General features: G+C 39.7%; 2 protein-coding genes across 2 annotated transcripts in view; both read right to left on the bottom strand.

Annotated features, from left to right (window-relative positions):
- LOC143718250 (tripartite motif-containing protein 16-like protein) lies at positions 1-25,548 on the bottom strand. The gene is made up of 6 exons (XM_077209263.1): positions 24,946-25,548; positions 12,270-12,365; positions 11,402-11,635; positions 10,249-10,420; positions 10,039-10,134; positions 1-974 (listed from the first exon to the last, which is right to left on the bottom strand). The coding sequence occupies exons 1-6, from the start codon at positions 25,480-25,482 to the stop codon at positions 394-396; spliced, it is 1,716 nt and encodes a 571-aa protein (XP_077065378.1). The 5' UTR covers positions 25,483-25,548; the 3' UTR covers positions 1-393.
- LOC143718267 (uncharacterized) overlaps positions 1-27,313 on the bottom strand; it is a 34,389-nt gene that overhangs the window by 4,180 nt on the left and 2,896 nt on the right. The gene's annotated exons all lie outside the window — the stretch shown is intronic.

Raw genomic sequence — 27,313 nt, 5'->3', positions numbered from 1 at the left:
TATTAATAGGTATTTTAATTGGCATTTATAGGTAGGCTATTTTTTATACAGTAGCAGTCATAAAACTTTAATATCAGTCAGTTTAGGTCTCTCAGTTTACACAGTTAACATCTGTCAGGTTATCCAACACGCTCAGAAAAAAAGGTACAAAAGCTTTTCAAAAGGTCCACTTTTGTACCTAAAGTGTGCATATTTGTCCCTCAAAGGTACATATTGGTACCAAAAGTGTACATATTAGTACATAAATGGTACATATTAGAACCCGTCCCAGTGACAGCTCTTGTACCTTTTTTTCTGACAGTGAGTCCAGATCCCCGGAGAGGAATGTTAATACGAGGTGCAAACGGCACATTATAATAAGGAAATGCAGCGGATCCGAGGAACAGACGCAGATTACTGTGGAGAGGGAACCGGAGACGGGGCTGTGAGAGACGACGATGCTCCTGCGGGCTCCAGAAGAACCACGTTCTCCTTCTTGGGAAGCCAGAATGCAGGATAAAGCGGCTCCAGAAACTGAGCCTTGTACTTGTGTATGAGCGTCATGCCGTTCTCCACGTCGTAGAACGCCAGCTCTCCGGCAGAGTAATCGACGTACACGCCGATGTGTGAGGCTTTAGGGTTACTGAGCGGCGTCTCCACATCACTGTTCCACGCGGAGAACCCTCGACCGTTCCACTGGAGACACCAGGAGAAGCTGTTCCCCGTGATGCAGCTGTTGCTCTCGGATCCCTTGCGGTCGATGCTTGTGTACGTCAGGCCGATGTGAGTTCCCTCTCCTCTCACGTCCACCTCGAAATAGTGGCGTCCCATGTAGAAGCTCTCGACCGTCAGCACCTGCTTGAAGTGCTCGAAGCGCTCGGGAAGATCGGGATAGCCTTGATGCCAGGGAGTCGTGTTCGTGACCTTCTTACACTCTTCTGTCAGACGCAGGAACTGATGTGCCGAATCTGCATCGAGGTTCAGAGGAGTGGCGTCTGTCATGGAAAATCAGTGGGAATATATTAATGTGAAGCAAAACCAGTTGAATTGCATTTATTGTGGAGAGGATTTGGTAAGTCGCTGCGGTAACACTTTATTCCGATAGTCCACTTTAGACATTCTACTAACTATAAGTAACTTTGCAGCTACATATCAACTAACTGTCATTAGAAGATTAGTAGTCTGCTTAATATCTACAAAACTTTATTTTTTTAACTTTTATAAGTAACTTTTCAACTTCATGTCAATTTGTTCTCCTAACCCGAACCCTAACACCTAACCATAACCTACTGACAGTCTACAACACTCTACTAATACTCTAATGAGAGTTAGTTGACATGAAGTTGAAAAGTTACTAATAGTTAGTAGAATTTCTAAAGTGGACTATCGAAATAAAGTGTTACCGCAGTGGCTGCTGTTGTAAAATAAAAATATATTTTATTCATATTTTGGTAACACTTTACAATAAGGTTCATTAGTTAACATTAGTTAATGCATTAACTAACATGAACTAACCATGAGCAATACATTTATTAATCTTCGTTATTGTTAGTTAATAAAAAATAAAGCTGTTCATTGGTAATTACTAATGCATTACTAATGTTAACAAGATTTTAATAAATACATTTCAAAATAAATGTAGAAATTAATATTAAGTAATATTAATAAATTCTGTATAAGTGCAGTTCATTATTAGTTCTAGTTACTAATATTAACTAATGAACCTTATTGTAAAGTGTTACCTATATTTATTTTGTTTTCATTTAAGGCAAGGCATTACAGGCAAAACCATAGTTTTTTCATGCACTGGTCAATTTTGAGATCTTGAGCTGTTTGGCTTCCATAATGTGTTCAAAATACACAAGTGATTATTTTACTGCACTTCTATCTATTTGCATATGTAAATTCCAAATAAACAGTACATTTTTAAAGGCTGTTTTCTCCTATTTTTTTCTCTGAAATCCCCACTTCAGCAGCACTTACATAAACCTTCAGTTTTATTCCTACTCAAAAAAAGATTCAAGCCCTTCTTAGAGGTGACACATTTAAATATAATTTGCTTTATTTAAATATATCTATTTAAGATCATATGTATATATATTTAAGTGGTTTAACTAAAAATGTATTAAAATGATTCATTGGATGAACTCAATTAAGTTGTGGGCAGGATTTGCATCCAATAAATATATGTAGCCCCAACTCAAACTGAGTACATCCATTCAACAGAATGTAAATCAGTTAGCCTAACTCATTTGTATCAAATAGATGCAAAAGAATATAAACGAGTGAGGCTAACTTATTTTTATCAAATACTTATTACTAACCAGACTGACTTTATTTCTGTCAGACATCTACAAAAGTTTTATTGAGAATTAACAGGGGTTTAACTCTATGTTTTCCATTTCCATAACAGTGATCAGTGTTTCCATTAGTTGGGCTCTTAACTCTTATTTTATCTATTGTCTTTTTTGGCTGCTGTGACAATGTGTTTGTCAAACTCATTTGCAGCAGCAAAGAAAGCTAAAGTGTAATGAGTTCAGCCGATGATGGCTACCTGTTGATGGTTTTATAATCATCATGAAACAGACCGATTCACTGAGGTATTTTAATGTAACAATTAAGTTTTTTTTTCAGAACAAACCTTCTGTTACTGCAGCATGAGATCAAGCAATATTATAACAATAAGTTAGAAGACTTTAACGAACATGAGCACAAAAAAGTCAGTTTATGATGACACACACAGACATCAACAATCAGCGTATGTATCTCAACAATGGTGACAATCACAAATATTTAGATAAACATATTAATTCAGAACATCAGTGAAAAGCTACTAATTCACAACAAAAACAACAGCAAAAAATAAAAGCAAAGATTTAGAATCAAACAAAATTATAGGACAATTCAGCTGCATAATTTATTAATGTTGCAATGCATGCTGGGAGTTTTGTACTATGGTGGTACCCAGCATGCATTGCAGCAAAGTAATTTTTGATCCGTCACCATTGTTGAGATTCATACACTGATTGTTGATGTCTGTGTGTGTCATCATAAACTGACTTTTTTGTGCTCATGTTCGTTAAAGTCTTCTAACTTTTTGATATAATATTGCTTGATCTCATGCTGTAGTAACAGAAGGTATGTGTTGTGAAAAAACCGTGACAACATAATTGTTAGATTAAAATACCTCAGTGAATCAGTCTGTTTCTTGATGATTATAAAACCATTAACAGGTAACCATCATCGGCTGATCTCATTTCACTTTAGCGTTCTTTGCTCCTCCAAATGCACACACTGTCACAGCAGCCAAAAAAGACAATAGATATAATAAGAGTTAAGAGCCCAACTAATGTAAACACTGATCACTGTTACGGTGACTTCAAATGGAAAACATAGAGTTAAACCCCTGTTAATTCTCAATAAAACTTTTGAAGACGTCTGACAGAAATAAAGTCAGTCTGGTTAGTAATAAGTATTTGATAAAAATAAGTTAGCCTCACTCGTTTATATTCTTTTGCATCTATTTGATACAAATAAGTTAGGCTAACTGATTTACATTCTGTTGAATGGATGTACTCAGTTTGAGTTGGGGCTGCATATATTTATTGGATGGAAATCCAGCCCACAACTTAATTGAGTTCATCCAATGAATCATTTTTTGAGTGATATATTCTGAAGGGTTTTACAGATTGGTTTGTTCATATATCATTCGCCTGAGCATTTTATTCTTAAAAACATGGTGATTCTTTGAGCAGTTAAAAGTATGTTTATCGAGGTTTATGGAATGATAAAAAGAGATGTCCAATTTGTGTTCTGCGGAAATGTATGCAAAAATTAGTATGTTTAATGAAACAATGGCTTGTTTACATATTAAAACACTACATATGAGAAAATTGTAATACAATTTGAGGAACTGAGGAAAAATTATGGAATCAATTATATATAAATTTTGAATTATTATATAATTTTTTTAAATTATAAAATGTTTTTCCTTAACTTTAATTATACTTTAAACCTGTGGCATTTTTTTGTCATTTTTATTATTATTTTATAAATATGACTTCTATATGAAATTATCTCTTGCACTAACTATAGCATATTTACACGCCTGACCAAACAGTGGTTATTAACAAAGCAAACCTGTACGCACTGAATGACTGCGATACGAATTATGTAATCTGTGAATGAATAAGTTATAGATTCCTGTAGTAGAGAGTGTTATGATGTGAGTGAAGTGATGCTTCTGTGTATTATAATTCTGTACATATTTTTTAAATTTTGTAAGTATATCATCAACCTGTCCAGGGACTGCTGGCGGAAATTAGCATTTTTGCTAGAACCTGGCACATGACATCTCTTCTTTCTTAGATTAATGTTTTTTTGTGCATTGTCCCTGATCAAATAAATAAATAAATTCAAAAATAAATATATTTGATTTTATTTCAGTTTTAGTTATTATAGTAATGTAAATTAAACTAAATGAGATGAGATATGTTGCATTCGTAAGTAGTTGAAAAACAAAGTTTGTCCATGTCACAGTGTCTGGTTGTGTTCCCTTGTTTGTCACTAGAGGTCCTCGTTATCACGGTGTCCGTCACTATTGACTTAATTTCCCAGCATTCTGTCTGTCACTGTCACTCATCAGTTGATTGCACTCAGCTGTTCCCCGTCACCATTGTTCCCAGCTGTTCATTGTTAGTCTTGTTAGATCTGTGTATGTATTCCCTGTCTGTGTTAGTATGTGTACGGATTCGTTGTTAGATGTCACCACTTCCTTGGTCAGTTTTCTTGTTGGTTTGTGTTTTGTTTTCATGTTTAGTTGGATTATTTGGATTATTTGGATTATTTGGATTTTGACCCCTGCCTGGAAGACTACGATTTGGATTACCCTTATATTAATAAAATGCTGCAAATTGGATCTTCTGTCCCGTGTGTGTTGTGACAGAACGAATCCGTCAACTCAGATCCAGCGGTATGTTTTTTAATATCTCCTCCCCAGCCACCGAGCGGGAGAGAAGGGAGTTTTTTAAGGGGACCCGGTTGGTCAAGTTTCACGGGTCCCGTGGAGGTCACAGTGGAGGATGTAGTCGGGAGATGATCCCTGTTCCGGTGGTCCCGTTTCCTGTGGTCCTGAGTCCGGTGGTCCGGAGAAGGAGGAGACACAGCCCGTCTGCCCAGTCAGAGACTGTTCACGTCCCGTCTGCCCAGTCAGAGACTGTTCACGTCACGTCTGCCCAGCGAGAGACTGTTCACGTCACGTCTGCCCAGCGAGAGACTGTTCACGTCACGTCTGCCCAGCGAGAGACTGTTCACGTCACGTCTGCCCAGCGAGAGACTGTTCACGTCACGTCTGCCCAGCGAGAGACTGTTCACGTCACGTCTGCCCAGCGAGAGACTGTTCACGTCACGTCTGCCCAGCGAGAGACTGTTCACGTCACGTCTGCCCAGCGAGAGACTGTTCACGTCACGTCTGCCCAGCGTCTGCCCAGCGAGAGACTGTTCACGTCACGTCTGCCCAGCGAGAGACTGTTCACGTCACGTCTGCCCAGCGAGAGACTGTTCACGTCACGTCTGCCCAGCGAGAGACTGTTCACGTCACGTCTGCCCAGCGAGAGACTGTTCACGTCACGTCTGCCCAGCGAGAGACTGTTCACGTCACGTCTGCCCAGCGAGAGACTGTTCACGTCTCGTCTGCCCAGTCAGAGACTGTTCACGTTCCGTCTGCCTTCATGGACCTGGACTATCTGGAGCGTCTGGCTCGGATCCTGGACATGTCTGTGTCTGCTGTTCCAGAGCCGGAGCCAGTGTCTGCTGTTCCAGAGCCGGAGGCAGAGCCAGTGCCCGCTGTTCCAGAGCCGGAGGCAGAGCCAATGCCCGTTCCAGAGCCGGAGGCAGAGCCAATGCCCGTTCCAGAGCCGGAGGCAGAGCCAATGCCCGTTCCAGAGCCGGAGGCAGAGCCAATGCCCGTTCCAGAGCCGGAGGCAGAGCCAATGCCCGTTCCAGAGCCGGAGGCAGAGCCAATGGCCGTTCCAGAGCCGGAGGCAGAGCCAGTGCCCGTTCCAGAGCCGGAGGCAGAGCCAGTGTCCGTTCCAGAGCCGGAGGCAGAGTCAGTGCCCGTTCAAGAGCCGGAGGTAGAGCCAGTGCCCGTTCCAGAGCCGGAGCCGCAGGCAGAGCCAGTGCCCGTTCCAGAGCCGGAGGCAGAGCCAGTGCCCGTTCCAGAGCCGGAGGCAGAGCCAGTGCCCGTTCCAGAGCCGGAGGCAGAGCCAGTGCCCGTTCCAGAGCCGGACGCAGAGCCAGTGCCCGTTCCAGAGCCGGAGGTAGAGCCAGTGCCCGTTCCAGAGCCAGAGGCAGAGCCAGTGCCCGTTCCAGAGCCGGAGGCAGAGCCAGTGCCCGTTCCAGAGCCGGAGGCAGAGCCAGTGCCCGTTCCAGAGCCGGAGGCAGAGCCAGTACCCGTTCCAGAGCCGGAGGCAGAGCCAGTGCCGTCTGCCTTCCTGGACCTGGACTATCTGGAGCGTCTGGCTCAGATCCTGGACTTACCCGTGTCTCCTGTTCCAGAGCCGGAGCCAGTGTCTGCTGTTCCAGAGCCGGAGGGAGAGCCAGTGCCTGTTCCAGAGCCGGAGGCAGAGCCAGTGCCTGTTCCAGAGCCGGAGGCAGAGCCAGTGCCTGTTCCAGAGCCGGAGGCAGAGCCAGTGCCTGTTCCAGAGCTGGAGCCAATGTCTGTTCCAGAGCCAGTGCCTGTTCCAGCGCCAGAGCCAGTGTTTGTTTCTGTGTTTGTGTCTGTTCTTGTGGCTGTTACAGTTTTGGTGTCTGTTCCTGAGCCGGTGTCTGTTCCTGAGCTAATGCCTGTTCTTGAGCCTGTGCCAGTGTCTGTTCCAGAGCTGGAGCCAGTGGCTGTTCTAGAGCTGGAGCCAGTGTAATCTGTTCCAGAGCCAGTGTCTGCTGTTCCATAGCCGGTGTCTGCTATTCACCGCCCTGGCCGCCCGAGGGGTCTTCACCGCCCTGACCGCCCGAGGGGTCTTCACCGCCCTGGCCGCCCGAGGGCTCTTCACCGCACTGGCCGCCAGAGGGCTCTTCACCGCCCTGGCCGCCCGAGGGCTCTTCACCGCCCTGGCCACCCGATGGACTGTCTGTTTCGCCCTGGCCGCCCAATGGACTGTCTACTTCGCCCTGGTCGCCGGCTAAGTCGTTATTTCCCATTTTTGTTCCCCTTCATGGACCTGGCCCACCATCCCTCCCCCTGATCCTCCACCGTTCCACCTCCCTCCTGAACTCTTGTGTCGTGTTTTAGTGTTGTCGTGGAGCGTCTGGTAGCCGCTCCGTAGAGGGGGGGTTATGTCACAGTGTCTGGTTGTGTTCCCTTGTTTGGTCACTAGAGGTCCTTGTTATCACGGTGTCCTTCACTATTGACTTCATTTCCCAGCATTCTGTCTGTCACTGCCACTCATCAGTTCATTGCACTCAGCTGTTCCCCGTCACCATTGTTCCCAGCTGTTCATTGTTAGTCTTGTTAGATGTGTGTATATATTCCCTGTCTGTGTTAGTATGTGTACGGATTCGTTGTTAGATGTCACCACTTCCTTGGTCGATTTTCTTGTTGGTTTGTGTTTTGTTTTCATGATTAGTTGGATTATTTGGATTTTGACCCCTGCCTGGAAGACTACGATTTGGATTACCATTATATTAATAAACTGCTGCAAATTTGATCTTCTGTCCCGTGTGTGTCGTGACAGTCCATACTTTAGTTCAGTTACCACTATTAACTAACTATTAACTGTGACATTTGCCTCAATAAACTCCTAATTACTGCTTATTAATAGTTAGTAAGGTAGCTGTTAAGTTTAGGTATGGTGATGACTAAAGGATGTAGAATATGGTCATGCAAAATAAGGCATTGCAGTTTTTTTCAATCGCTAACAAGCGCTTACCCATACTTCAGATACTTTTTCTAAACTCTTAACACAGACTCACACCTACAAAACACAATTGGCCAAATGGATAGTTTTCTTCTCAAAAACACATTTTGTTAAATATATACTAACTCTTCATTTCAAAATAGAACACATCTTTCTCTGCACACACTAACTTTACCAAAACACTGGAAATCTGACTCAGAATGAAATTATTCTGTCAAAGAATAACACTTGTTTTCACTTCACAAGGTACATGCAGTCAATCAAAGTACACCAGGTTTCAAAATACTGGCTATTGTTGACATTACAAAAACTTCATAGACTTTTGTGTTTCAGTTTTACAGGTATTTGCATGCAAAACATGCAATCCACCGTTTTTACACTAAATGTCTTGGTTGGGAACTGTATGTCCACATGTACTGTAATGTTCACATTCAAAAGCATTCCAGTAAAAAGCAAATACATTTTTTTTTCCTTTACTGTTTACCAGCCTCTCTTAGTGAAAGACCGTGGTTGATTACATGGTCAGTGATAGTGGCAATTTCATCACTGACTACTGTTCTTGCAGCCCTTGGAATGCCACCACCACTCATTCTTACACCTCTACCTCGCCCTCTCTTTGGGCCTGCTCTTCTCCCTGGCCCTGCATCTCTCACTGCATCTCTCACTGCACCTCTCACTGCATCTCTCACTGCACCTCTCACTGCATCTCTCACTGCACCTCTCACTGCATCTCTCACTGCACCTCTCACTGCATCTCTCACTGCACCTGCACCTCTCACTGCATCTCTCACTGCACCTCTCACTGCACCTGCACCTCTCACTGCATCTCTCACTGCACCTCTCACTGCATCTCTCACTGCACCTCTCACTGCATCTCTCACTGCATCTCTCACTGCATCTCTCACTGCACCTGCACCTCTCACTGCATCTCTCACTGCACCTCTCACTGCACCTCTCACTGCATCTCTCACTGCATCTCTCACTGCATCTCTCACTGCACCTGCACCTCTCACTGCATCTCTCACTGCATCTCTCACTGCATCTCTCACTGCATCTCTCACTGCACCTGCACCTCTCACTGCATCTCTCACTGCACCTCTCACTGCACCTGCACCTCTCACTGCATCTCTCACTGCATCTCTCACTGCACCTGCACCTCTCACTGCATCTCTCACTGCATCTCTCACTGCATCTCTCACTGCACCTCTCACTGCATCTCTCACTGCACCTCTCACTGCATCTCTCACTGCATCTCTCACTGCATCTCTCACTGCATCTCTCACTGCATCTCTCACTGCACCTGCACCTCTCACTGCACCTGCACTTCTCACTGCATCTCTCACTGCACCTCTCGCTGGGCCTGCTCTTCTCCCTGGGCCCCTTGCTCTTACTCTTTCTCGTCCAGACATTACAGTGTTTGTCTTTTTCTGTTTCTGTGTCCAAAAACATAACTCCTCAAAGTCCTCCGTTTACTGTATAAGTGTCAATGTAATAGAAAAAAATAACCCCTGCTACTGAGTCTAAGCCAGACTGGAATCAGCTATGGTTGGCCCAATTTACCCAACATAAATCAGCTACGGTGTGTCAATTATTCAATTGTTTGTTTATAATCAGCTGAGATATATTGTTTTTGAACTGATATAATTGCAGAAGCAGATGTTTTTATACTGTATCTAAGGTTTGGAATATTGTTTTTGCTATTGTGGGATGGTGTGTGTTAACATTTGTAAATACTACAAAAACAATCCATAATTTTGTTGGGAGGTATAGCTTGTCTGTTAAAAAAATGTAAGCATTGTGGAAATGTGTTCACTGACTGCATATTGTGTGAAAACGACATGAAATGTGTGAATGGTATGGCCACAAAAGACCGATGCTGTGCTAATTGTGTTTAGAGTTTTGAAAATGTGACAACTGGTTGGACAAACGCTTGTTAGCGACTGAAAAAAACTGTAATATGTGCTTTAAGTACTAATAAACAGACAATATCCTAGTTATATTCATGATAATAAACAACTAGTTTATAGTGAGAATTGGACCCTAAACTAAAGTGTTACCAAAAGTTAGTTATAAAGTTACATAGTTAATAGTTAAGGTTTATTTTATTTCAAGTTAGTTTGGGTTAATAACCCTGATAAACACTCACATTTGAGGAAGTCGTCTCTGGTCTTCGGTTTCGGAATTGACAGGTTCTGTTTCGCAGCAATAATGGAATAAACCGTTGTCTTTATGCCCATGTTATCTGTGATTTGACAATGTATTTGGGTAAATTAGCAACATTTAAGGTGCTTTATGAAACACAAATGATGTTTCTGAAATGCTCAAACTCATAGGATATTTCGTTTTGCACACTGACCGTTTTTACAGGTTTCTTTGAGTTTGTTGGTGTATGAGGTCGTCAGGCTGGCGCACATCTCTTTGGTGGACTGTGTGATAACACGACTGAACAACTGCAGTCGATCCATGAGGCCGATATAAACTCCAGGTAAAGACACATCAACTGCTTCCTTTTTCCACTCGGAATACTCCTGGAAAAAACACAATATTGATTTTAAAGTATTAAAATCCTCCTGCAGTCAGTAATCTGATCCCTTAAAACTCATATTTGATCAACAAAACAACATATTTCAGTGCTTTCCCCTGTAAAAATAATCATACCTTAAAATAGCTTGAATATAACTCTTCACCCTCATTTTAACAAACAAACAAACAAACAAACAAACAAACAAACAAACAAACAAACAAACTCAATCTTACTGAAAGCTCATGTTTTGAGATATCAACCTCAAATTTGAAACACAACTTGTTCAGACTTATGGCTTTGATTTTCTGACAGTTTTAGAGTTCTACATTTATATTTTATATAAAAAAATTGTTCATAAATCATTTTCATAAACTTAAACCCCTATAACTTTTTTTGTTTTCACTTTTTAAACTTTTTTCTTCAACAATAATCTGCCAAAGGGTCTTCTATAAATGAGACCAACTTAATTATGTGCTCCCAAGCTCCACATTTTTATGACAGTATTTTGACACTGACATTTTTGTGGACCTATGAGCAACTTTATTTAATTGATGCACAAGGGTTAAAGTCTCCCTGCAGTCACTAATCTAATCCCTTAAAACTCACCTTTGATCAACAAAACGACATATTTCAGCGTTTTTTCCCTGTAAAAATAATCATGCCTTAAAATAGCTTAAATATAACTCTTCACCCTCATTTTAACAAACTAAATCTTACTGAAAGCTCATGTTTTGAGATATCAACCTCAAATTTGGAAAACAACTTGTTCAGATTTATGGCTGACTTATAGCTATGGCTTTGAAAACATATATTTTATATACAACATTGTTCATAAATTATTTTGTTTTATGAACAATCATACATTTTTCAGTGTTTTTTACCTGTGAAAATAATCATGCCTTAAAATAGCTTAAATGTAACACACATCACCTTTAACCCACAACACATGCTTAAAATACTTTAAGGTCAAATACTGAGCTCAAACCTGCAGGAAGTCGATGTCATTTTTGTTTTTGGTGATTTTCTCGACCCGGCCCTGAGTTTTCTTGAGTTCAGTGCAGCGCTGCTCGAGATGAACCCGTATTCCCTCGGCCTGCCGCAGCGCCTGGCGTTCCTCGGCCTCCAGAATCTCGTTCACCTCATTCTTCATCTGCTCGACAGCCAGCATCAGTGTGTCGAACTGCTTCTCGATCACTCCTCGCACGTCCTTCACAGACGCCTGCGGGCACACACAGCCAGTACAAGAGAAAAAGAAAAAAGGGTTGTTCTTCATAAAGCCTTTGCAGAACATACATCATCTTTTGAACGAGACGTATTTGAAGCTCCAGACATTTAGTCACTTTCTGAACACGTCAAATGTCATCTTATATTAAGTACGTAAAGCATAATGCACAGGAAAACTGGCATTAATAAACCACTCTAGGGTGTAGACTAACACACACGAAATCCAAGTTAATTAAATCGTTTTTTGATAAACAATGTGAACAGAGAAGTCAGAATAGCAACTAACTTAACATTAACCATATCGGACAAAGAACTGAGGAAACACAGGGCTTATAAACATGAGGAAACATAATCAGGATGAAACAGGTGTGCGTGACTAATTAACAAATGAGGAAACTAACTAGGAAATCAGGCAAACTAAAACACAAATAAATGTCAAAATAAACATAGTAAGGTTGATCAGATCTCACTCACCCGAATCTGAATTCAGAGAACCAATGAACTCCATTCCCAGTTTACTTATAGTACAGTTAATATGTAATCTAACACTAGTCTAGCATTGCGGTCTTGTATAATAAATCCACAATGACTGAGAATACATTTATTGGTATGTGTTATTGGTATTTTACCTCTATGGACACCATGTTGACCTGTAACTTGTTAATGGCGTTTCCTGCCGCTGTGACCGTCTTCATCATGTCTGTCTGTTTGTCATGAAGCTCTTTCTGGAAACACACACACAATATTGTTTTGACACATCAAAATCCAGTTCCTTGTTATTTTAAAATAGCTAATTAGGCAAATTAACATTACTCATATTAATACTTATACTAATATTTTTTTAATAAATCAGTCACTGGTTAAAAAGTTTGCGTTTACATAATATATTTGTGTGCACTGTGTATAATTATTTTGTATATATATATATATAAATACACACACATGCATGTATATATTTAAGAAATATTTGCATGTATATACTGTATATATTTATTTATAATTTATATTATATATAAATATAAATATTTTATATATAAATAAATAAAATTTCTTATATGTATACATGCGTGTGTGTGTATTTATATATACAAAATAATTATACACAGTGCACACACATATATTATGTAAACACAAACTTTTATTTTGGATGCGATTAATCACAATTAATCTTTTCCCAGCCCTAATATATATATATATATATATATATATATATATATAGAGAGAGAGAGAGAGAGAGAGAGAGAGAGAGATTTTTCAAGCAAACAATATATATATATATATATATATATGCAAATCTATGACACTTAGCGAAAAAAAGGTAATTGTGACTTTTTCACAATTCTGAGTTTAGCAATTCTGAGAAAAAAAATCTGTATTGTGGGATAGTCACAATAACCTTTTTTATTTGTTATTACATGGCCAAAAAAATTGAAACTCCGAATTCTGAGGGAAAAAGTCTGAACTGTGAGATATAAACTCACAATTGTGAGAAAAAAGTGTGAACTGTGAGATATAAACTCACAATTGTGAGGAAAACAATTTGACGAAAGTGAGCGTCCCTTTGAATTAGAGAGTAATAGGAGTAACCCGATATGTAGCATCAGCTTTTGCTTTGCATTCCTCAGGCAGGCTCAGACAAAACCTTCCTCTACTGTTACTCTTGTTATATGAAGGTTTGCTAAAGGGAACATCTCAAACAATATAGTTTTCCCTCCACCCTGAGCATCCAAACTCACACAATAGTCCTGCTGTTTCGGACCAGTAGGGCGTAACGCATTACAAACTCATTTTTAAAGTAACTAGTAAAGTAACACATTTCTTAAATTTACAACAAAATATCTGAGATACTTTTTCAAATATATACTTTTTTTTTGTTTTACTATTTATTGACTGACAGCTCTTCTGTCCCCATGTTAAGAGGAATCAGGAGTAATACAGAGACTTTGTGTGTGAACATGATGCTTATTGTATTTCTATAGTAAATGTGAACATTTACTCATCTCACTTGCACAGATTCAATATTACACAATATGAATAAAAACAGTGAAATGCAAACTCTGAATATTACGCAAAAATTAAATATGTTGAATAACACAAATATACTTTATGCATTTAATCTCACATGATCCAATTCAACCACACAAATAAGCAAGGTGTGCATTTGCATTTCCTTCAGCCTGGGGCGCATTCATTTCACTTTTGGCGTGAAAGGGCCTTTACATTTGCCAAAGTTGTTAAAAAAAATAAAACAAGCAAGCCCAGCACAGGTTAAAACAAAAAGATATGCAAAAGTAACGAAACATTACTTTCCATTAAAAAGTAACTATGTACTGCTACTTTTTAGGGAGTAAAGCAATATTGTAATGCATTACTTCTAATAGTAGCTTTCCTCAACACTGCATCTGACAGTCTTTCACTAAACTAGTGTCCATGAAAACCTCTCTCAAGTCACACACACACACACACACACACACACACACACACACACACACACACACACACACACACACACACACACACACACACACACACACACACACACACACACACACACACACTGATCCTGCAGGCAACAAGAACCACATTTCATATAAAAGGCCGTATTGTTCTCATAAACATGTCCTGAGGTTATTATGAATGCTATGGGTGCACTATAGGGACAACATTTAATTTAAAACCGAACAAGAAGACTTTGCAAGGTGTTTTGTGGGACAAAGTTTAATATTTTACTAATACAGTTTTTTTCGATCGCTAAACGACAGTGAGCACAACTGGAGCTACATGTGCAAAACTCTAACTACAGTCTGCATTACCAACAGTCACCTGAGCTAAACAGTTCACATCACCTGCAAAACTCATTCCAAGCAACACAACTCTTAACACATGGCTCAAAACAGGCTCAGTGCAGCCAAACACTACACAACCCTCACTGAGATAACACGTGTGTCACTCAGAACACACTGAGAGTAAAAACACTAGCATCAAACACCAATACAGAAAATACAAACTTTTCATCTTTACAGTTTGAACTATTTCAGTGACTTCATACAAAGTAATATTTTTTTCAAAGAAAAGAGTGACATTCTTTCACATGATTTATTTAAATTTTTAGAACATAATTCTTTAAGGTAAATGAAATTAGCAGTTTGCTTCAATCTTCAGTTTGTAGTAATTTACGGAATTACAGTAATGAGAAAACTAAAAGTACATACTGTAATTCGAACAAATAACAAACAAGACCTGCTTAGCCTTTCAGCTGAAATTGCAGTCAGCAGTGTTTGAAAGGCACAAGGCTGAACTCTATTCTGTTTTGAATGTGTGGTTCACAGTTTTGACAGCAGTGTGTTAGCATTTGAACAAAGTGCTGTCAATCCACAGTGTTGTGCAGGTTGTGGTAAAAGTCATGGGATAAGTGTGTAGAGTTTTGAAAACTGTGTTCAAGCAATGAAAAACGAACTAGAGTTTGGTCCACATGAACTGCTGCTGTGCAGACTGTAGTTAGAGTTTTGCACATGTAGCTCCAGTTGTGCTCACTGTCGTTTAGCGATCGAAAACAACTGTAATAAGGAACCACCTATAGACACTCACTAAAATCCACCACAGAAATCTAGAAAAGCTTTTATCAACAACACACAAGTCTATCATTGTTTTGCACAGGTAATCACATATTCTTCAGATTGCTAGTAATGTATTATAGATACGACTTACACGATGTACTGTATGTCAAACATGTGCGCTGTAACGTAAAGTGTTTGATGATTATCATCAGTGAGAATGAAATGTCAGTATGTCATGACCTCAGTGCTGTGGTTAGATAACAGAGATATGAGTGTCATAGTTTCTCTATTCATCAGCTGAAAGGAAGTTTCTCGAAAGGTAACAGGATTACTGTGGATGTTAGTTCTGTGATCCTGTCAGGCAGGTTTGCTGAACATGTTATTTATGTTGCGCAACGCTGTAACCTAGCCTAATGATAATGTCAAACATTCCCGAGAATGCGTCGACTCAGATCCATGAAGAGTCCGACACACACACACACACACACACACACACACACACACACACACACACACACACACACACACACACACACACACACACACACACACACACACACACACACACACACACACACACACACACACACACACACACAATTGCAGGGTGGGTTATTTTGCTCTACTGCGTTTACAGCAAAAGATTTCCTAACAGTTGACTAATGTCAAGGGCAACCGATAGTTCAACACATAGAAATAATGTCATTGTTTACTAGGGGTGTAACAATGTATTGTGTCACAATATATCACACAAATGCAACAATATGTATTGTGTATAGTTCACCCAAAATAAAAATTACTGTGTGAGAAAAAATTCAGGTTTACAGAGTTTTACTGTCAGCACTACATTAAACTACTATATATATAATGTTGAATATAATGTATAATAATGCAATGGGGGAATATTTGTGGGTTCTGATAATGCCAAATATTTTATGTTACCAGTAAAAAGTGGCTTACATTATTTTAAATATATCTAGTCTGTGACAGTGAAAGCATGTTCGTCTATAATAATTCTGTTTTCAGCTTCAGAATCATGAATATTGTTATTCTGGTGTCTCTTTTGTCCTGTGCTTTGGATTTCCAGCACCAAGTCCAAGCCTATTATTCATTTACACACACAAAGTAATACCAAATTTATCATTTTAATCAACAGTAAAAAAAATGTTTTTTTTCAACCTTTTGCCAAACTGTATGTCTTGGAGTATCGCAAGAAACATTGTATCGTGAGCTCAGTATCGTGAATTGTATCAAATCGTTATCAGGGTATCGTTACACCCATAATATTGACTCATCCTGTTTCAAATCTTTTAAACAAGTTCCAAAAAAGCACTTCACTTTTGCATGGTAAAGCCACCTTGAAAGTATCTTAATAATGGTCCATGTACATGCATTATATATGGTTATGGTCTTTTGAAATCCTACAATAGTTTTATGCAAGGAAATGTAAGTTAATATACACTAAAAAAATCTTCAGTGAATAACAACATAATTTCAGTCTGTTTCTGTTATGTGTGGGTTTTTGTTGTGTCTTGTATATCACGTGATCCTGCCATGTGTCTTGTCTTTTGTTTAATGTTACTTCTGTCCTGTTCTGAGTTCCCTGGATGACCTGTTTATGTTATTAAAAAGCTTGCGATTGGATTCACTCTCCGTTTCGTTCCTAACTGGTTGTAACAGAACAACCGACCAATATGAATCCAGCAGCACAGATTATGTGTCTCCGTCAGGGAGATCGGCCCATAGAGGAGTACGTGAACATTTTTATTGAACTGGCAAACGTAACGTCTATGGATTCTCAGTGCCTCATGATATTTTTTAGAGGGGGACTATCTGAGCCACTCAGTTATTTCATGCCCTTGCATGATCCTCATGGAACTTTAGAGGAGTATCTTGACCTGGCCCTTGTGTTGAGCGGCTCAACTTTTACTGTGGGTTTGGTGGAGGAGGAGCTCCGCAACCCCACAGTACCCGAGCCAGAGATCGTCCAGCCAGAGCTTCACGTCAGCCACGTCCAGCCAGAGCTTCACGTCAGCCACGTGTCAGCCACGTGCAGTCAGAGCTTCACGTCAGCCACGTCCAGCCAGAGCTTCACGTCAACCACGTGTCAGCCACTTCCAGCCAGAGCTTCACGTCAGCCACGTCCAGCCAGAGCCAGTCTTCGAGCAAGAGCCAGAGCCAGTCTTCGAGCAAGAGCCAGAGCCAGTCTTCGAGCAAGAGCCAGTCTTCGAGCAAGAGCCAGAGCCAGTCTTCGAGCAAGAGCCAGAGCCAGTCTTCGAGCAAGAGCCAGAGCCAGTCTTCGAGCAAGAGCCAGAGCCAGTCTTCGAGCAAGAGCCTGAGCCCTTCGCCTGTTCGCCAGAACCGGAGCCAATCACCTGCCCACCAGAGACTGAACACGCCGCATTTGAGTCTGCTCTGGAAGACACAGTGCTCATTGTGGTGCCCATGGCTGTTTTGTGTGTGTGGGCAGCACACACATCAGCGACAACCCATGAACCCAGCCCAGAGTTTCCTTCGCCGCTGGTCCCGTCCAGCCCAGAGTTTCCGTCACCACTAGTCCTGCCCAGCACAAAGCCCTCTTCCCTGCTGATCATGCCCAGCCCAGGCTATGTTGTGTGTGGGTTTTTGTTGTGTCTTGTATATCACGTGATCCTGCCATGTGTCTTGTCTTTTGTTTAATGTTACTTCTGTCCTGTTCTGAGTTCCCTCGATGACCTATTTATGTTATTAAAAAGCTTGCGATTGGATTCACTCTCCGTTTCGTTCCTGACTGGTTGTAACAGATTCTCACGTAATGAATTGCATGGCTTCAGAAGACAGGTTATGATAGGTCTATGGTGCTTTTTTCTCATATTTTGAGGAGGGTAACACTTAACAATAATAGTACATGAATAATCATGTACTAATACCTGAATTAATAATTACTTTACTATGACCTAATGATGAGTTAAGACATGTACTAATGAGGAACTAACCTTAATTACAACATGAGTCATATGAATTCCTGCATGAATATACCATCTTATCTACACACTAGTACATGCTTGTTAATTAATGCATTAATTGACATTTCGGGGTAAACTAAATCAAACTTGCTCTAGACAATGGACACATTTTGTGGCCCAAAAGAAGAGCAAGAACCCTAACTGACTAACATCCAACTGCATTATAATATAAAGACAGTAAACCAATCCATAAAATAAGCACATAAATAACCATCATCTGTGCTTACACTGATTTTAATTTTGAAAATTGCATCTGTTAATGAATATGTTAGTGTAGGTATTTCACTCTTGATGGCAGCAGTGTAATCACTTAAAACAGAATGAGATTAAATTGTTTTTAATGATAAATGCATCACTGTGTGTTGAGTAAGGTTAAATGTAAACATTGCAAGACATAGTGTCATTCACGGATGTTTGTGACAGTTGCAGGGGTCAAATTTATGAACAATTTTACATTGTGCCCTTTTAGTACATCTTTCTTCTGATCCAGAACATGTTTGATTTAGTTCACCCCGAAATGTTAATTAATGCATTAATTAACAAGCATGTACTAGCGTGTAGATAAGATGGTATATTAATGCAGGAATTCATATGACTCATGTTGTAGTTAAGGTTAGTTCCTCATAAGTACATGTAACTCATCATTAGTTCATAGTAAAGTAATTATTAATAAAGGTATTAGTACATGATTATTCATGTATAGAGGTTATAATGTTACAAAAGATACCCATTTCAAATAAATGATGTTCTTTTGAACTTTCCATTCATCAAAAAATCCTGAAAAAAAGTATCATGGTTTACATTAAGATATGAAGCAGCAGAACTGTTTTCAGCATTGATCATAATGGGAGCTGCTTTCAAACTCAACCGGAAAAAAGCTTCTTTTGTTTGTTTATCATGCAAATATGTCAGATAATTTGACTGTAAATAACCAACAGCTTGCGTATGTTTTCGAAAAAAAACATGTTAAAGGTTCCATTACTTTAAATCATCAAAAAAATTTAACCAATTTCTGTCAGGGTTCTGTCACTTCTGCCTAGTTTATTTCTTGGTTTTGTGACAGAGCTCTGACACTCCTGGTTTGTCTGTGCGGGTCGTGTGTGTGTTTGGATCCCGGTGCATTTGCTTTCGGTTCTGTGTCGAGATTCGGACATTGATGCTCCGCGTGTTTGTATTGTGTCGCGTGCGCACAGGATGAGCTTTTGCGCGCTTATTTCGAGTTCGCTCGGGCCGTACGCTCTTCTGTACACGTGCGTTGTGTTTTGTGTGGCATGTGGTTCGTGTTTACATCGGCCGCGTGCTTTCATGTCGTGTTTTGTCTTGTACTGTGTAGCACACAAGCTTGTGTTTTACACTAGCTGTGTGCTATCATGTTGTCCTGTTTTGTGTGAACACATGGCTTATGAGTGTTTCATTAGCTGCGTGTTCATGTCTAGTTTTGTGTGAGCACATGGCTTCATTTGTTTTACTGACCATGTGCTTGTGTTCTAGTCATGTTTTGTGTGAGCACATGGCTTGTAATGTACACTCACCTAAAGGATTATTAGGAACACCATACTAATACTGTGTTTGACCCCCTTTCGCCTTCAGAACTGCCTTAATTCTACGTGGCATTGATTCAACAAGGTGCTGAAAGCATTCTTTAGAAATGTTGGCCCATATTGATACGATAGCATCTTGCAGTTGATGGAGATTTGTGGGATGCACATCCAGGGCACGAAGCTCCCGTTCCACCACATCCCAAAGATGCTCTATTGGGTTGAGATCTGGTGACTGTGGGGGCCATTTTAGTACAGTGAACTCATTGTCATGTTCAAGAAACCAATTTGAAATGATTCGAGCTTTGTGACATGGTGCATTATCCTGCTGGAAGTAGCCATCAGAAGATGGGTACATGGTGGCCATAAAGGGATGGACATGCTCAGTAGGCCGTGGCATTTAAACGATGCCCAATTGGCACTAAGGGGCCTAAAGTGTGCCAAGAAAACATCCCTCACACCATTACACCACCACCACCAGCCTGCACAGTGTTAACAAGACATGATGGATCCATGTTCTCATTCTGTTTACGCCAAATTCTGACTCTACCATCTGAATGTCTCAACAGAAATCGAGACTCATCAGACCAGGCAACATTTTTCCAGTCTTCAACTGTCCAATTTTTGTGAGCTCTTGCAAATTGTAGCCTCTTTTTCCTATTTGTAGTGGAGATGAGTGGGGTCTTCTGCTGTTGTGACCCATCTGCCTCAAGGTTGTGCATGTTGTGGCTTCATAAATGCTTTGCTGCATACCTCGGTTGTAACAAGTGGTTAAAGTTGCTCTTCTATCAGCTTGAATAAGTCGGCCCATTCTCCTCTGACCTCTAGCATCAACAAGGCATTTTCGCCCACAGGACTGGCGCATAGTGTTTTTTTTCCCTTTTAACACCATTCTTTGTAAACCCTAGAAATGGTTGTGCGTGAAAATCCCAGTAACTGAGCAGATTGTGAAATACTCAGACCGGCCTGTCTGGCACCAACAACCATGCCACGCTCAAAATTGCTTAAATCACCTTTCTTTCCCATTCTGACATTCAGTTTGGAGTTTAGTAGATTGTCTTGACCAGGACCGCACCCCTAAATGCATTGAAGCAACTGCCATGTGATTGGTTGATTAGATAATTGCATTAATGAGAAATTGAACAGGTGTTCCTAATAATCCTTTAGGTGAGTGTATGTTTCCTTGTGCCATGTGCTCTTCTGTCTATCTAACCCCGCCCATCTTATTACCTGATTATTGAATCGTTTGCCCCACCTGTCCTCCCTCATTATCTGCTTTGTTTGTTCTCCCTTTTTAGTCTCCCTGTGTTTGTAGTCCTGTGCTGGATCGCAGTCAAGTCAAGTCAAGTCCCTCCAGTTATTGTTTGCGTTTTATTTTACCCATTGTAAAACAGTGTTTTATTTTACCCAAATACCCATTGTCCTGCACTTGAGTCCTCGCTCCTTTCACCTATCCAAACCCTGACAATTTCATCTTCATTTTTTTTTAAGTTACAGGATTCAACTAAATTTAAGTCAGTTTAATATAATTTAAGTTGAAATGACTGGCACAGTCAATTTGATTACACTTAAAAAGGCAGCAACTGAACTTACGTTTTTAAGTAGAAGTGATGGAAATTTTCTACTTTCTTGTTACATTGTAGCATTGGTGAAAAATCCCCCACTGTGCTGTTTGAATGGTTAGCATTAAAGCACCAAGTATTAAACTTCATTGTGTGAGCTTGATCACATCACTAACCAGCATCATTAACAACCTTATGGTTCTTTATCAGGTCTCTCATGAACACACAGTCCTATTGTCAGGCCTTTGAAACAGTATAAGCACATGTGACCTGACATCAGAGAGACGGATAGCATGATGACTGACGCCTGTTACACACTGAGAGATGCAGTCTGCATGATGTTACAATCCAATATGATCTGATTCAATCAGAGAGAGAGAGAGGAAAGATAAAGTCCTCTGTTCCTTACCTCACTGACACGATTCATTGGATATAAGGAACAGTTTGTGTTTTATTATATAGGCAATGGGGTCTCCTATACGGTTTGTTTTTTATTTTAAGATACGTCTCCCATTTTAGCTTAAAATGCAAAAAACAACTATAAGTAAGATGAGTCTAAACCCTGTGGCTGAATTCGGAAGAACACACTACTTTTACTATGATATATACATATATACATATATATATATATATATATATATATATATATATACATATTTATATATATATACATATTTATATATCTTCTAATATATGAAATTGTGCAATTTTGAATTCAGCCTGTCAATATCAAAATGCTATCAAAACGTTGCTCATTTAGTTTGAGCACATCAACAACAGCATCCAATATCCAATGAGTGTTTGGGAATATGTTTTAGTGGTTCTGTTGCTCAAAAAGAAAAAAAACACAAAACACTTTTGAGGAGCCTAATGTGATATTTTTTCACATTCACAGTATATAACCCCAACACAGTTATGTGACAGTAACTGAATCTGTTGAATTTTAATTACCTTCATCAAAGTCAGAACTTTGGGGTCAGCAGTAATGTTTTTTTTTCTAAAGAAATTAACACTTTTATTCAGCAAGGATGCATCATATTGAAGAAAATTAAAAGGTTCAGTAAATACATTTATAATGTTACAAATGTTTCCTATTTCCAATTGAAAAACCCATTTTCACAGACATGCGAAGCAGCAAGTAAATACGCGAAATCAACGTCCCGCTCTGGTCCCGCCCTCACTCTCACTGAATCAATCGTAAGCACGCGCCTCTACTGCAGAACAATCCATTATGTCGGTGTGAAATAATTCATTATAGAAATTTAGATATTAGATTTAAAGTTCCAATCTCCTCAGTCCTCCAAAGATCCCGAAAAAAAGTCCGTTGTTGCTTCAGTGACTACTTTGCTCAGATAAACTGTCAATCACAGCTGTCAATCATGTACGCCACAGCGCCGTTTTTATAGCATCAAATAACTAACTAAAAACAAACTTATTTTAAATACAAACACTTGAAATTACATCAGCATGATCAAACTACAGTAAATGACAGAAACTATCTTTGGAAAAAAGATATGTGAAGTGTAAATTAATTGTTTAGTTGGTCTCACGTCCCATTGAATAACACGGGGAGGCGGGGTTTATTAGCTATACTAGGACCGGTCACCGGGGGGCGATCGAGGCGCTTTGGCTTCACTTTTCAGGGCTTGTGCGGCACGCTTGGTCCACACGGAGACGCGTTTAGCTGTATACGTAGGCTACAATTTTTTTATCGGATCGAAGTTTCGTCCAGAAGGATCCGGCGTTTTGGGAGACTGAAACCGCTATTTTTTGAAACCGGGTCCCAGGGTGGATAAATCCGAAAACGACACCCTTGCGTCTTGCGCCAATCCGTATATTTTGTGAAACGATGATGTCATCACCCCACGTGTTGACTAGTCAGACACGCTAAATCATTAGCCTAACCCCAGATAGCAAAAAATATCCGCACGGCTTCTTTTTCACGGTTGCTTTTCACGGTTGCTACAGCAACAACAACTGCGAATACATACTTGAGTTCATTCTTCAGACGCTACTGAGCCTCTTTTATTTCTTTATTTATTATTTAGGCCTACTTTAATGTATTTTTATTTTATTTCTTTATTTTACTTCTTTATTTATTTATATTTCTTTCTTATGCTATGATGCTTGTATTTTGTCTGATTAAGACATTTCGTATTTTGTAGGGATGGGCATTTCAAGCAAAAATAATATTCGACGATCGCTGGGAATTATTTGATTATTATTCAAAAAACGCACCTCTGCCCCTCATGCTCACCGGTAACACGGCGTTCGCTCCGACATAAGATTTCTCTGTAGCCTACTGTATGCCTACATGTTGTAGCCATTAAAGAAAAGTTAGTTTCATATTTATGTTTAAATAATATGTTATTTTTTTTCCATTTCATATATGTTGATTATATGAAAAGTGAACAGCGTGAGTAGCCTAATCATAAGATGCGCAATATCGAGTGACATCATTTTGACCACTTCATTAAGTTTTGTTTTATATAAAGCCTTTCTTTAAAGTGAGTTTCGTTTTGTATAAATTGTATCTTAATTTTAATCAATGTTTCATCAACCAATTGGATTTAATAAATAAGAACCAAATATAGCAGACTATATTCAGGACATTGAGGCGGCGACGGGACATAACTTGCATCTCATGTGAACTGGAGCTTGTCTCAAATGAACAGAAACCCAGAAATATATCTAAGCTCGAAATGTCTATTTTTAAACAAAACAATTCAAAACGAAAAGAAACAGACAACTCTCTTATAATCTGTACGAAGTGTGCATTTATCTCTATAGGCACCTTCACAAAACTGCGAAGGTGGCGAGTCAGCATCGTCACAGAAAACACTAGTTTATTAATAAACAATTAAAATGTCTCCTTGCTATATTTGACACATTCATAATGATTAGGCTATTTGCCGGTTCTTTGTGGCAAGCTTTATGCGTCTGCTAACTAATTGAATATCGTGACTCATTCCTATTTTGTACCAGGCCATTTATGGTTTTTCATATTGTTCAATACAGTTCTTGGTAAAAAAAAAAAATAGAAGCTACTGTTCCTAATATTATTGTATAGGCTACAGCGTGCAAGGTTTATGCGCAAGTCTTCTTCTCTGTTTTTAGTGTATCTGTGTCAGAATTACAGAGCCTCGTACTGGTCTGGCATGTATACTACATCGGTTTGAGTCGGTTTCGTGTGTACGCAGATATTTCTTGAGACGGCGCCGTGTTTACGGATTTTTTTTTTAGAACGAGGAAAAAAAAATCGGATAGGGAAAGCTCTGGCTTCGTGTGGATGTGGCCAGGTAACTTACTTTTTTTAATTAAATCAACAATTTTTTTTTTTACAGTGAAGAATGATTTCTGAAGGATCGTGTGACACTGAAGATTGGCGGAATGATGCTGAAAATGCAGCCTGATCACAGGAATTACATTTTACAATAAATTCACATAGAAAACAGCTATTTTGAATTGTAAAAATATTTCACAATTTTACTGTATTTTTGATCAAATAAATGCAGTCTTGGTGAGCAGAAGATACTCTAACCAACCCCAAACTTTTCTCAGATTCTCAACTCAATTTTAGGCAATAACATGATTTTGTTTGTAACTTTATTAATAAAAAGATGAAAGTGCGCTTCAGCAATACCTCTATGTTCCTGCGGGCCTCTGGGATGAGCACGGCGTTGTGCCCGCGGTGTTCCTCGCTCGCGCACTCCGGACACACGCAGCGCGCGTCGGCCAGGCAGTAGAGCTCCAGCGGCGCGCGGTGCGTCTCACACGTGCGTCTCTCAATGTCCCGCAGCGGCTCCACCAGCTTGTGGCTCTGAAACTTCACGTTCTCAAGGTGTGGTCTCAGGTGATCCTCACAGTAAGACACCAGGCAGGTCAAGCACGACTTTTTGGCTCGGCACGGTCGGTCGATGCAGGAATCACACGTGACGTCATCTGGCCCCAGCTCGCGCTCTTCGTCCTGGGGCTTCTGGGGGTCCTCCGATTCCTGGAGGTCTTCTTGAATCTTGCTTTCCTCGGTGATCTTGCTGTCCTTTTCTCCTTCTGTCTCTGGAGATCCATTCACCTGGATCGTCTTCTCCTCTTCTGTAGACTTCAGATTGTCCTCCTCCTGCTTGAGTTTATCTGAACTTCTGCTTGTTGGCAGATCTGCTGTGAGCACCACGTCGCCCATGACTGCTTTCTGTCTGTATGTCTTCAAGTGTCATGAGCTTTGACTTCAGTTTAAAGTTGCAGCCAAGCCCAAAGTTTTGACAGGTGAGTTGATCTAAGCCACGCCCCCTGAAACTCAACCAGTTCCTCATATTCTCCCAGCCAGAGGCGGTGGGCGTGGTTACATGTGATGTGGGCGGAGTCAGTATGCAGATCATTAGGGCATGTGGTTGCTGTTATGGTGGTGTTTTGATACGTTAATATGGTTTCAAGTTAACAGGCTGATACAATTGTTTCCATGGCTAACCAGTTCAATTATTTACCCACAAACCCTTCTGTGGAACACAAAAGGAGATGGGCAGAATGTCCTTGCTGCTCTTTTCCATACATTGAAAGTGAATGATAAAATGGTTGTGAAAATGTAACAATGACATCACTCAAACATGCATTCCACTTTCACAGGCCGTTCATGTTGTTAATAAATACAATCAATTCGGTTGCACTTTATTTTACAATATGTGTATTTAAATTTACTTACATAAAATACTGGGTAATATAACTAGGTTAGGTTTAGGTGTAGGTTCAGGGTTAGTAGGCTACCTATTTATTGTAATTTTAATAAATAACATGGGGAACAGGATTGTAAAATAAAGTGGGTTACACTTTGTTAGACTGTAATTATACATTTAACTACTGAGTGAGTAATATACATGTAAACTTACTATTGGGTTTGGATTAGGGTTTGATTTGGTTTAGGGTTAGTAGTTGCATGTAATAATGCATAATACATAGTTATATAGTAACCACATGTAACAATGAAACAGTAAAATACAATAAAGTGCTACCGGAGGTTTTTACATGTTGTGGCTGCTCTTCAGTCTTTACAATAGAATCTTTTCAGATATAGAAATACTGACTGATTTGAGGTAAAGGTCAGCGCTGCCTCCTGCTGGACAGAGGGAACTGCAACATGACCCAAACCTGGATCTCTTCTGTGAAAAAAGACATTTAAATTGATTTACCACACACTAGCAGTTTATATAGTGATGTAAGATACAAGCTCCAATAAATAAATAAAAAGTGTTTTTTTAAATAAAATTTGATAAGATCTATTTTAGATCATTATTGTAATATATCTAATAAAAATTTCAAATGTAATTAAAATAGTTCAATTTTTTTAAATATATATATATATATAAATACAAATCTACCATATTTATTTATATTATTATTTTGTACTCACCCTGATGGTCTTCTAATCCCATCTGACTTTCTATATCAGGAAACCTTTGTTCTATGTGTATACAATGCATGTTAAAAGGGGACAGACAATGGCACACCATAAAAGCAACTTGAAAGTCATCAGTATGAGTTGTGTGCTTCATTCCAACACACGAAAACAGACGAATGTTTACTTCATTTATTTGGTCAGTAAAATCAGTGCAGTATATCTTAAATGTCCATTTTAACATTCTCTCACACACATCTCAGTATCAGCATACACACTTACATTCATATGCATTCACTGAAAGCACGTCGAAAGTGAATGATTTTGGTTAAAATGACTCAATCATAAACACCCCCCCCCCCCAAAAAAAAAACAATCAGTGCATAATTACTACTGTAATACTGTGAATATGATTGTGTTTAGATTGTATTAATGCCACATATTCAATACAGCTACATGTAATCAACTCTACTGTGGGCTTTGTTAATATTGTACTCAGATTATAGGATTGTTGTTAGCAAAATATACCTTGATTTGCCCAAATTTTTAAAAGCAGCATCACATTTAATATATAATGCATAATACATTGCAAACTCTATTAGAATCAATTGTCTCCTCTGTGCTT

Source organism: Siphateles boraxobius, unplaced genomic scaffold (genome assembly GCF_051911475.1).
Source record: "Siphateles boraxobius isolate OS27281-9 unplaced genomic scaffold, OSU_SipBor_1 60, whole genome shotgun sequence".
Taxonomy (NCBI): Eukaryota; Metazoa; Chordata; class Actinopteri; order Cypriniformes; family Leuciscidae; genus Siphateles; species Siphateles boraxobius.
This window is presented reverse-complemented; position numbering and strand designations above follow the sequence as displayed.

Coding starts and splice junctions, on each gene's coding strand:
- LOC143718250 (XM_077209263.1), bottom strand. CDS start 25,482: ATGGGCGACGTGGTGCTCACAGCAGATCTGCCAACAAGCAGAAGTTCA. Junction 12,366..24,945: donor AGGCCCGCAGGAACATAGAG/GTATTGCTGAAG, acceptor GTGTGTTTCCAG/AAAGAGCTTCATGACAAACA. Junction 11,636..12,269: donor TCAACATGGTGTCCATAGAG/GTAAAATACCAA, acceptor GTGTGCCCGCAG/GCGTCTGTGAAGGACGTGCG.